General features: G+C 46.5%; 1 protein-coding gene across 15 annotated transcripts in view; it reads left to right on the top strand.

The window, feature by feature from the left end:
• The window catches only part of COPS7B (COP9 signalosome subunit 7B), a 27055-nt gene continuing 14954 nt past the window's right edge, over positions 1-12101 (top strand). For 5 of the 15 annotated variants that reach the window (XR_695217.2, XR_011142755.1, XR_011142754.1 and 2 more), the window contains exons 1-5: positions 1-258; positions 7519-7695; positions 8924-8999; positions 10750-10838; positions 11444-11646. Coding sequence is in view for 8 of the 15 variants with exons in the window: in XM_068953830.1 (XP_068809931.1) it covers positions 202-258; positions 7519-7695; positions 8924-8999; positions 10750-10838; positions 11444-11646 (602 nt within the window). In the remaining 7 variants the exon portion in view is untranslated. Of the gene's footprint in view, positions 259-704; positions 934-5278; positions 5488-5617; positions 5747-7518; positions 7696-8923; positions 9000-10749; positions 10839-11443; positions 11647-12101 lie in introns of those variants that run through there. The other 10 variants (XR_695216.2, XR_011142752.1, XR_011142753.1 and 7 more) reach the window with 5 other exon arrangements.

Raw genomic sequence — 12101 nt, forward strand, 5'->3', positions numbered from 1 at the left:
TCTCAACATCCTTTGGCTGCATTAACACAAATAACACCCTTTAGCACATCAGCTTTCTGATCCACTTGCAAGACAGTTGTTCCAAGTCTCAGCATCCCTTTGTACCAACTTTGTGCTGAAAACTTCACCTTTTTTCCTATCTCTGGAGCACGTGGAGTTGGCAGGTGTCACAGTTTCTGAGCTGTCATTGCAGACAAGAAGATGCCTCCAGCCTGCTTTCTGCTTCCCCAGAGGACAAGTCACTGCTGTTCTCCCAAGGTACAGTTAAATGAAGTGCTTTTTCTCCGGATTAGCATGACTGGGAGTTGGTTTCATAAACTGGAACCTCATCCCATCCCACTCTGGAGGGAAGGGGTTGCACAGCTGCTTCATCTCTAACATGGCCATGGCTGCAACGCTTGATTTTATTTTACTTTAAGTTGGTTGGGAAGTAAAATTATCATAGATGCTTTAGGAATCAAATCCTAATGCCGGTGCATAAATCTAGCCTAGTCTATGACTTCTTAATATAATGTGTTTTATTTGGGTTACTGGTAAGCTCCCATGTTGTCCTAACATATCTCTTTTCACAAGATTTTTTGATTTAAGCCACCTTACTTACAAAATGTAAAGGAAAGAATAAAAAACTTAAGTTCCCACTTTTACTGCCAGCTCTCTTTTTGGAGATGACTGGTGGAAATTTTCTTGCCAGTGACACCGTCACTGGGACGTCAGGAGGGGACTCCAGAAGTGTGCCCTGGGACACAGGGAAGTGCACACAAACAAGGGGCAAAGCTGGTGCTGTCTGCCTGGCAGTTCGGGTGCAGATGCCGGCAGGTTGAGCAGCCTGAGGAAGAGCGCTGAAGAGCCTCGAAGAACAAGACGCTGAGTCCCATGTGATGGAGGCTACAAGACAGAGGGGATGTCACTGTGCTGCTAATCACACCCTTCCAGGTATCTATCCCTTACAGGTGACTTTGCAGCCTCATGCGTCAGCTTCTGAGAGAAAGCATGTTCTCAAAGCCTCCCCCTGGGGCTCCATGACCCCACTGCTTGGGGAGATTATTCCAGATTAGTCTCTTTTCTCAGGCAATGCTGGGAAATAAGGTGAATTATCTGCTGCCTAAAAGGGACCTGGATTGCAGAATCACAGGGGGAAGAGATGGGGTGAGTCAAGAGATAATGCCAACATTAAAAGATAAAATGGATTAACATCTCCCAGCATGCAGAAAGCTGCGTGGGTGGAGGCGAGAGGTTGCAACAGCAGTTTAAAAGGGGATGAGACAGCTGGGCATCCCCTTATTTGTCTCTTTAAAAAAAAAAAAAAATTCCATCCTCAAAGCTGAGGCTAGCTGACGATATCCTCCCAAGCCCACTTCAGCCAGCCAGGTTGGCTGTCAGCAGTCAGGAGATGTCAGGGCAGCCCAACCGAGAAGACCCTCCTGACTGATCTGAAAGGGGCTAATGCAGCAGGACATGGTAGTAGCTGATGATTGATTTTTACCTGCAGGCTCCAGCTAGAGGTTGCAAAAATGATCCATAGGAAATACCTCACAATCATATATTTCCATTTCTATTTCAGCCCTGGATTTCAGCTTTAACAGCTCTCGAGTCAAATGAGGGTATGCACTGCTCTCCCAGGGTAACTGTTTCAGTGTATCTGTGGGGTAATATGAACTCTGGTGGAGGGCCTGTTTAGGATGTGATTAAGGAGGTAATTCTCCCTCCCTGTGCAGATGAGATCTAAGTGTGGCTTAGGTAAATTACTGAATGGCTTGTTATAGCTCTGGCTGAGTTCCCTTGCCATGCAGGGCCTAGTTTTTTACATCTTCTTTGCTGTGAAGCCCAGAGTGTCACAGCAGCATCCCAACACCTGCTGCTCTCTACTAGTATGACACCCCTTCTCTGGAAGGTGGGACCCCAGGGACCAGCTGTAGATGACTCTGGGACACAGGCTAAGCCCCATCAGCTTTCCTAATAGTTTCTGATGTTCATTCCCTGCAAGTTCCCAGCTTCCACCAGTGCCAGTCCACAGTTTGATCTTCAGGGACTAGCTAACTTAAAGCCGGGAGCACTTTGCTCTTAGCTAAAGAATTGTTAACAGAATCACACTTGATTCTCATAGATCTCAGGAAAGATAACAAGCAGTGCCCCCCAAAAGCCTTCTCGTTCCCACCCCTGCTGTTTTCCCCCCTCCCAACAGTCTTTTGGTCCTGGTCTGTGTCCTGGAGAGGATCTCAACTACTCCAGCTCCCTCCTTGCTCCCCCTACTCCCCACATCCCGGAGCGGGCTCTGTGATGTGGTTTGTCATTCATGGGGACCATTTTGCTAGAGAGTCTAAAATCACTTTTAGCACCTTGTGATCCTTCACTGTGTCTCTTGGCATTTTTCCATTCCCACCCCAGGAGGACTGGCCAGAGGAGCAGTCAATGGCTCAGCTGGCAGCCTCCATTGTCCTGCCCCCTGCCCGGCACAACTGTTCAGTTGTTTATTGCCGTTAATGGCCTCATTTCAGTTTCTCAGGCATTGTCTGCTTCTTGCCATAAAATGGAAGATTTAATCCGTTCTGAAGGCTGTAGCATATGCAAGGATTCAAAAGATGAATGGAACCTGTAAGTGTAAAATAGACCCAAACTGTCATGCCACCGGAACAAAGAACACACTAAAAATGTAGCTTTGAAATGTTACCCCTTTGCACAGGTCATTTGGCAGTGCACGTAACCCTGAGACGCTGCCACAGTGTGTCATATCCCCAGTGTGGGCTGTGCCCTCAAGAGTGACCAAAACTTTGCTTGCTTTTAATTAAACTGTTTTTCAGGAAGTGGCAGAGCCTGAGAGAGAACAATTGCTGTAAGGGATTGCTGTGTCATGGCTAAATGAGACCCACTGTCTGCAGACTGAGCACAAGGGAGGTTTCGAGTCCCATACTGCCAAGGATGCCACAAGTCTAGCCAGGCTCACCCCACCCCAATAAAGGAGTGTGCACCAGCCAGTGCGCATTAACTGCAGTCTTTGGACTGATGTCACTGCATATATGAGACAATGAGAAGCTATGCATGACAGTCAGCCACAAGGCACTTAATGCATAATAACCTGCTCCACGTCCTGCCTGTGGCAGTGCCAGGATTTGCTCTCCCAGACAAGGACAGAAGTGGGAGAACCAGGCTTGTGGGTAGGGTACGGGAGGTGCAGGGGTAGGGAAGAGGAGTTTAGTGCCTGAGATTGGGGTTCTCATTTGGAGAGGTGAGATTTACAATAGGAAGGGGGAAAAAAGAGTGGATTTAATGGGCTTTCGGGAGGTGACAGGCAAGTCTAGGGGCACAGGCCACAGTAATTTAGGATCTGACTTCCAAATCTTAGTTGGGACTCTGTATTGTCACGAGCAGGCCAGCAGTGCAGGCAGGGACCCCAGCTGACAAAATAGGCAATGGACTGTTTGCAGCTCCAAACTGTAAATCCTCATTTGGGGCTCGTTGTTTCCCACTTGATCGTTCCAGGCCCAGCAGGTCTCCTTGCAATCACTAATCCAACCATGCCATCACGAGTGTCCACTCCCACCCCCACCAAGGGTGCTGAGCATTACATCAAACACTTCCATGTCCAGCTGTCTTCAGAAAAAGGGCTCAAGCACAAAAGAGATGTGCCAGTTGCAAAGAGTCTCTAAGGGTCAAGGCAAGGACAACTGGCTAAAAGCATTATCTTGAAATTCTCTTGCTGCCTAGTGCTTGGAAATTTACTCCCAATCCCTTGAGGCCGACCAGGAAAATTAAATAGATTGATATCACTGTCACCTAAATCCACGAGTTCCTTTTTGATCCCATTGCTGTAACACTCTTCCCACACCTGACTCATCTGTCATCTTAATTATTGTAACCTCCTCCTCCCAGATTGGTTGGCATTTTATCCAGCCCACATTTTGGAAAGCTGACAGATTATCTGAGGTCAGGACAGGGACATGTTTCTAATTTTTGGAGCCCTCAGCTACAAGAAGACCTGGATTATGAATTGCTTTTTCCTGCAGTCTCCTAATTGGAGAGTGAGACTAAGCAGTCTCACAGCGTGGCAAAGTAATGTTTGTTCCTTAAAACATAGGCTTCCAAATGATTACATATATTACTGTGATAAATGTTAAGATTTGAACTAGTGGATCACCTTGTCCAGGTCGATGTCTTTCACTGAAAGCGCTGGAGTTCAGTTTGATGTCAGTCTCTGCATTTTAATGAAAACTCTTTCGCTTTTCGATAGTTCCTACTATCTGAAGCTATGTTTTTCTATCATTGCCATACCTTTGTCCTGAAGCAGAAAGGACTGCCTCATTGCACATACTCTTATTAAATGCACCACAGGCTGAGGCAGTGCCTCCAGCAGAATCGTACCCTCTTTTACCAGCAGATAAATTGTATTGTAGCTCTGCTTCTTCCTGGTTAGGGTGAAGTCAGCCTGTCTTGCTGCCAGTTGTGTTGTGATGGATTTGTACAGAGTGGAAAGCACAGGAAGCAGCAGGGATGAGAAGTGGTCCTGGCAGCCCACTTACAGTTTTTTTTACCTTATGCAGTAGACTAAAATGTGGATTTACAGGGGTGTCTGTTGGTCCTACTCGGTATCAGCGGTGCCATCACTGGTCCACCCCTGGCAAAGGTGGATATGGCGCTATGTACTCCAGCTAAGCTCTCCCTTGGGCCTGGGCAGTCCTGGCACGCAGAGCTGCCACCCGGGCCTCAAGGCAGAGGCAGGAGCGAGGGGCTCGTCATCCACCCAGAGCGCCAGGGAAGGCGCTGTGAAACTTCCCGCTGGCCGAGGTGACCCAAAGGCAGGCACGCCAAACGCAACCGGCCAAAGCGGCAATCGCTGCTCAAACCTGGGGCTGCAGCACCCTCACCCCCATGGCGATGACCCCTGGCAGGGGGCACCAGCTGGCTCAGCAGCCCCTAAACGGCAGAGGGGGATGAGCGGGAGTCGGGTGCCTCAGCCCCATAGCCCCTGCCATTTGCCCCCCGCCGCCATTTGCCCCCAGCCCCTGCCGCCATTTGCCCCCCGCCGCCATTTGCCCCCAGCCCCTGCCGCCATTTGCCCCCAGCCGCCATTTGCCCCCAGCCCCTGCCACCATTTGCCCCCCGCCGCCATTTGCCCCCAGCCCTTGCCCCGAGCAGTGAGGGGGGCCGGGGCGTCCTGACTCGCCTCAGCCCTCGCCCCAACCGGCCGGGGCATCCCGTGGCCTCCGCCCGGGGCCGCCGTTTGCCCGCCTCAGGTGGCGGCGGCGGCGGCGGCGGCGGCGGCGGCGGCGGCGGCGGCGGCGGCCGGAACGCTCAGCGCGCGGCCGCGCGTTCCGGGGGAAGGGGCCGGGCGCAGGACACCGGCGCCGCCATCATGGCGGCTTGAGGCGCGGCGGGGAAGTCGGCGGGAGCCGCAGGGCGGGAGGAAGGCGGCGAGGCCGGAGCGGCGAGGTAACGCCGGGGGAGGGAGGAGCCGCCCGTCCCCCGTTCCGCGGCCGCATCCCGGCGCCTGAGGCGAGGGCAGCGGGCGCGCGGCTCCGCCAGCCCTGAGGCGAGCGGGACCAGGGCGGCGTGGAGGGACGAGACGGCCCTGAGGCGGGACCCCGCGGAAATCGTCCCCCGGCCCCGGGGTGCTCGGAGGGTCCCCCCGGGTGCCTGGGGGGGCGGGAGGGCCGGCCTCGCCTTCGGGGCCGGGGGGCCTGGCCGCCTCCGGGCCCCGCAGATTGCCTCCTACGTCCTCTGGGTGCTGCTTGCTACCTTCGTACACCTTAAGGTACCTTCAAACGGGCAGAAGTAAGGCGGAGGGGGCAGTTTATCCCTGTATATCGCTTTTCGCAGCTTTTGGGCAAGCTCCTTCTTTTACGTGTCTTCCATTTACATGTTCGGTCACTTTTCGTCAGGTTAAGTCGGTTATGGAGAGACCAGTGTGGTAGCCCCAGCGACACAACTGTGTATGAATGCAATAGGGATATGGTCGTCTAAACGTAAACTCAGAAAAAGCAGCAGAGAATTGGCATTCCTCTCTTATTAGGGCATGGATAAAGCCAACGAGTCTTCTGTCATCTTATACACCAGTCTGTGGTTTCATTACCTGCCGGGGAGGGGGGGGGCAATAGCCTAGGAACCCTGAAATCTGGATTTCATTCCCAGCTCTGTCACTTCGTGCGCACTCTTGAGAAGATTGTTTGTCCTCTGTGTCTGTTTCCTTATCTGTGAGTGGGAAGAAGAGTACTGATTAGAAAGCCAAACTAAGTGTTATTGTTATTGAGGTTTCTCAACTGGAAATTGAGGTGTTATTCAGTCAGGTTCTATGTGTGCCTTTAATGAAAAAAGACTCACACGGATTTTAAACGAAGAGCCTAGAAATCTGGGTGGAAAGTGCAAAAGATTGCCCTCTCAGGTTGAGACCGTTTGTAATTAGAGGTGTGGAGTAAAGTGTATTTTCACGACCTGAGTAATAAATAAAGCTAGCTGTATTGTCTTCAAAAGTCTTAATTCCTGTAGGTTTGTCAAAACAATGTAAACATCTGTATGACTATGCCACCTTCTAAAAGGGCAGCTGTGGTCCCAGCAGCCAGACAGAACAAGACATAAGTTCTTTGGTGTCTATTTTCTTCACTAGAGAAAGGTTAGCTACTAAAGTTGAAAATTATTCTATATAAGCATGATATAGAGAAGCCCGTGTCTGGTAAGTTCTTTGTTTGGTAAATGAATAACATGCTTTGGAAGTCTTATCTTAGTTGTTTTTAAAAATAACTTATTTTGTTGAACTTATTAACAAGTGGTGTTCTACATTTCAAAAGCAAAGTGTTGGTGCTGGGAGTCAACATGCACATCAAAAAATGTCAGGCAACAGCTGAAGACAAAGGCCTCTCTTTACAAGGACTTAAATAGAGCCTTTGTGGAAGGGGTAGTTTTATCGCTTAAGCTTTCTTGTTAACCCAAAACACTTTAACTGTGCAAAGTAGATGAGTAAGCTATTTACACACCAGAGTCCCTTTTCTCCTCTTAGGCTAAGAAAGCAAATAGGAATTATGTATTCATGTGTTGTCTGTAGCTAAGGCCAAAGGAAAAGGTGCGATATGTAGGCCTGCAAGGTGAATAAATTCTACACAAAGTTAGGTCACTTCCTGTTTCAAAATTGTGTAATGAGTTTTGGGAAGGAGGAAGACTTAGCTAGCCTGTAGTAGGCATAATAATAAATATCTTTGCAGCTGTCATTGTTTGCCGGCATCAGTAGAAGGAAAAGTCTGAAAACAGTATGAAAGCTAAGTTCCTTTCCCACTAGCAGGAATGGATCCTGGAGGGAACTGACCAGACAATCTGCAGAAATTTTGCTCATCTATTGCCTGTATTGTTCCTGCTCCCCAGATAAACCAGAATTCTAGCCTGTGGGGTTTCTGGCCTGCCCTCTGAATTCCAAAGAAAAACAAGGCAAATCAATGCTAAAATGTTACTATGCTGAGTGTATCTTCCAATCCGCTGTCAGATAGAATTTAGCAGAGGAGAAAGGATGAATTAATACCATATTTTTTTGGTTGACAGAGTCAAAAACCTAGAATGGCAGGAGAACAGAAACCATCCTGCAATCTTCTTGAGCAGTTTATTTTATTAGCCAAAGGCACAAGTGGCTCAGCTTTGACTGCTCTTATAAACCAAGTGCTGGAAGCTCCTGGGGTTTATGTCTTCGGAGAGCTGCTGGAGTTAACAAACGTGCGAGAGGTAAGAGAGGAATTTCTATCCTAATGCCCTTTCTGCCCTCCCAGTGTAAAGGATCCCCAGAAATTTCCACAGATGCCCTATGCTTGTAAAATTTCTGTTCCAGGAAAGGCCTGATGTGACTTATCTAGGTTCTGTCTTGCAAGAGGCATACAGTGCTTTGGAAGGATCTGGTGAATATGAGATTGGCATCGCTTTTGCTTGTATATAGTTAGGTGTTGAAAAGATACCTATATAGAGCTTTGCTATGTGATTGCTACAGCAAAATCCTGGCAGCAGCGTAGTAACAATTTTAAGAAGGCATCTAGCCAGCCAACAACAGAAAAAGTCTTTCTACTCCTTCGTTGTCCTGGAAAGCATAACCTCAATGCTCTCCAAAAATCTTTGTGAACAGATGTCTAGTGTATCAGGCCTGGGTGGTAACCAAATCCAAACCATTTCAAACCAAGATGGAAAGTAAGTTCCAGAGCTTTTAGAGATAATGTCTTGCCAGCAACCCCCTTTACTACGATGAGGGAATCTAGGTTGAGTATCTCTGCAGCTGGAGTAATATGGCATAGAGCAAGTTCCGTTTTCCAAACGGGCTCTTAGATATGTCTAAAAATGCCTCCGTGGTTATAGAGGCAGGTTTGTTTTTTCCTGGATCTATGTGTAGCAAAAAGATATTAAGAAAAAAAAAAAAAGCCCTCAGTGAAAGTCACTTATTAATGCTGCAGTTTTTCCAGTGGAGTATTTGTATGTGAGAGGAGAGCTGTTACTTTCAGATACACTCAAGTTAAAATGTTCTAGCTTGCTTTGCTTTGAAGTTTTTCATCGCTCTGCAGGTAAGCTGTCTTAGCTTTCCCATTAATAGCAAGGATGCTTAACCAACCAACGCTGTTTTCTGCTTGCCTGTCATATAATGAGAAGAGCTGGCCTTGTAGGATGTCAGCTAATGCTAAGAGACACTTTATTCTTTTACCTCCCAAGATGCTGCACCAAGCAGTTGACAGTCCAAACTGTATTTAAATTCTGGTGCATGGTTGCATCATCTTGACTCTAAAACTGCTGAAATATACTGCTGTGCATGAGACCATGGAAAGGGTCTAGTTCTCTAAGCCCTGGACAGTTTCTTTTCTGGGTATTGCTTGTCATTTGTAGACTTAAAATGTGCTCTGGAGAAGCTGTCTACTGGTATAGTATGGGCTATTGTTGTGTTAAATGGGATTTCTTCTATTTTCTTTCCTTCCAGCTTGCCGAAGGGCCTAATGCTGCTTATTTCCAGTTGCTGAATCTGTTTGCATATGGAACATACCCAGACTATGTAGGTAAGAACCTGCCTGGTGTTTGCAGCTTATGAGACTGAATTGCACTTTATAATTGTCGGAGGCAGTTCTGTGTTTTCTGTCGTACTTGGTGTAGTGTGGTGGGGTGAAAGGGTCGAAGCACAAAATTTGCTTGGAAGGAGAACTGTTTGCAACTCCCTGGGTCGTGTGTGCTTTTCAGTTACTGAAACGTGGACGAAGGGCTATAGTCAGACTGTGGTATTTTATTAGTTTGGCTTGGATTCCAACGTCGAACTGAATTGGTCTGTAGCAGTGTTCAATGATGTTCACAGGCCGCTTCTCTCTGTAGAGAGCGGTTTGAGACATCTACATTGAAATTTCGATGATGCTGGCTATGGGAGCCGCAGAAAACTTTGACAAAGTTGTTCTGTGTTATTTCTAAAAACCTATGTGGTTTATAGGATAACCTTTTATTTTGTGACTCCATTGCTGAAACAAAATGAAAAAATTCTTAAACCGGAATATAAATTGAAATAATGGCTTTTACACAGCTTCAAAAAGGTTGTGTGTGAATCATCTGTGTATCTGCCTGAAGGTGCTGTGTCTCTTGTGCTTATGCTTCCATCCTGCTACAATGTAGTACTTATTTGTGGGAAGCAACCTGGATCCAGAGTATTACAGAGTGTGACAAATAATTCTGTCATAATGCTATGAGTGGATGAGCTGTCTAGTTCCTATAAGGAGAAGTGGCATCAATAAAGGCAAGGTCTGGAAACTTCATTGGCAATGGGGCAATATGATTCTCACTAATTCTGTGGCTGATGAAAGGATGTTTGCTTTGCGTGGGTTTTACATGCCAGCATGTGACAGTGCAGTTCCTTCTTTACAAACAATTTCTTGTCTAGCGTTGTTTTGTTGTGACTGCTACCTTTCACCACACAGCACCCCAGACATACAGTTCACAAAGCAATTTGGCCTGCCCAGAGGAGTTCAGTTCTAAAACATCATGCCTGTGTGTGAAATGAGTATTCTGCTCCGGGGGGGGGGGGGGGACAGGGAGAAGCTGAAGAAGAGTGAAAAAAGAGAAAGGAAGAAAAGTAGTCAAAATGTAGAGCATTGAATGAGGTGAGATGAGTGGGAAAACTTGAATGTCCCTTAAACATTTGTTTTCATTAAAGCAGATATTTTAAAGAGTTTCTTTGCATTGGAAAGCAGCCAGTCTTTTTTCTGTTTTTAAATATTCATGAGGCACGTGGGTGTAATATGGTGACAGTGAGGCCATATAAGTATCTAGATTAATCATTTCTCCTCTCTTCCTCAGCCTGGCGCTTAACACTTTCAGCCCTAAATTCTGTAGCTCTTCAGAGGGATAAAGCCAACTGTATCTTACAGCCGGCACAGCAAAGAGGGAAGGTTTTATTCTGTCAGCTCACTAATGAAATAAAAATGTCTTGGTGATAGGAACAAAGCATTGACCAACTGTTTTGGCAGGACGCTACTTGTGTAGATGTGAATTACATTCTAATTCCAGAACCAGAATTACTAAAGAGTCAGTGAAAAATGGAATTGCCAACTTGCTTTTTTAACTTTTCCTCTCTCTCCAATGGGTATGTTGATCTGTCGTCAGTGGCAGCTCTCTACTCATCAGCACCCACAGTAGCTGGAGAAGTTCAGTCTTTCAGGAGGGTGTGGTTTAACTGGCCTACAATTCTGCAGTCCGGATATATAATTCTTGAAGGAAAGTACTGAATCTTGTTTTGTTTTTGTGTTTTGTTTTATTTTTCTTTAACAGCAAACAAAGATAACCTGCCTGAATTAACAGTGACTCAGAAAAACAAGTTGAAACACTTGACGATTGTAAGCCTGGCTTCCAGAATGAAGGTGAAGTACATCGTGACTAATAACAGATTTAAAAAAAAAAAAATTATTTCAGTTGGCATCTATTCTATAGTACTGTAGTTGTATCAAATTGCAAGTCTTCCTGTGAAGAACCGTGCAACTAGGATAGTGCCTGTAATATATAGCGTTCTCTCTTGGTGCATTTGGGACACTAACTTAATGGACTTTCAGGGATAAGAAGTGGGAGTGTCTCAATAGCCATGCAAATTGGTTAGTAAGGCCTGGGACACTTTGTACAACTTCTTTCATTGCTGAGGATGGAAAAACATTCTTAAAAACACTGACTTTTTTTTTCCTGGGGAAAGTGTATCGACATTCCTAATTTCTTCCACAATCCCAGTACCTCTTTCCTCCAGAATGTGCTGTGCCAAAGCTTCAAGAATATCTAATTTGTGTCAAAATATGATCTAGCCTAATACTAAGCATCTCTTCTGCCACGATCAGTCACTGCTATGCTTGCAGGCTAAAGTGTAGAATAAAATAAACGTTTGGGTGTTGAGCTTCTGCCAGCCCTACTTCTATTTGAGACTTAGCTCTTCGTTTTGGTTCTAGGACTGATAACTTATTTTTGAACTTGCTGTTTCTAGTGTATTCCCTACTCTGTGTTACTGAAGGACCTGGACATGAGGAATCTGAGGGAGCTGGAAGATCTCATTATTGAAGCGGTTTATACAGATATTATCCAGGGGAAGCTGGATCAACGCAATCAGGTGCTAGAGGTCGATTTTTGTATCGGCAGAGACATTCAGAAGAAGGACATCAGTAACATTGTCAAAACACTTCAGGAATGGTGAGGCAGGCTTCTCCAGCTTGCTTATTCCTTGTGCGTAGTCTGTCCTGGCTTGAAGTTTCAAGTGCTAGCTCAATTTCAGCATGTTCCGTTAATCAGCAGTTGTATGCTGTGAACAGGCACTTGGAGAAAGTGTCTGTTGGACAAGATCACCAAGATCCCATCTAGGATTCAGTTTGTGTTCATATATCAAGCCAAATTGTGCTCACTCTTAAGAATCTGCTGTCGCCTTAGTTTTTACCTGGCAGAACCCTAGCTAGGAGTCAAGGGCTTCTTCACTCATGCCAAACTGGAATCACAGTCTCATGGTATGAACCTCTCTCCATTCTTTTGTTACGCTTGATAACGGAACAGAACTGTCCATTAGTTTTCTGCTTTTTTCACTGTGATGAGAACTGCATGGGCATATCCTGTAGAATCACAGTTCTTAGCAGGTAAAATCTCTTCAAATGTGA

The sequence above is a fragment of the Struthio camelus genome, chromosome 9 (genome assembly GCF_040807025.1).
Source record: "Struthio camelus isolate bStrCam1 chromosome 9, bStrCam1.hap1, whole genome shotgun sequence".
Lineage (NCBI taxonomy): Eukaryota > Metazoa > Chordata > Aves > Struthioniformes > Struthionidae > Struthio > Struthio camelus.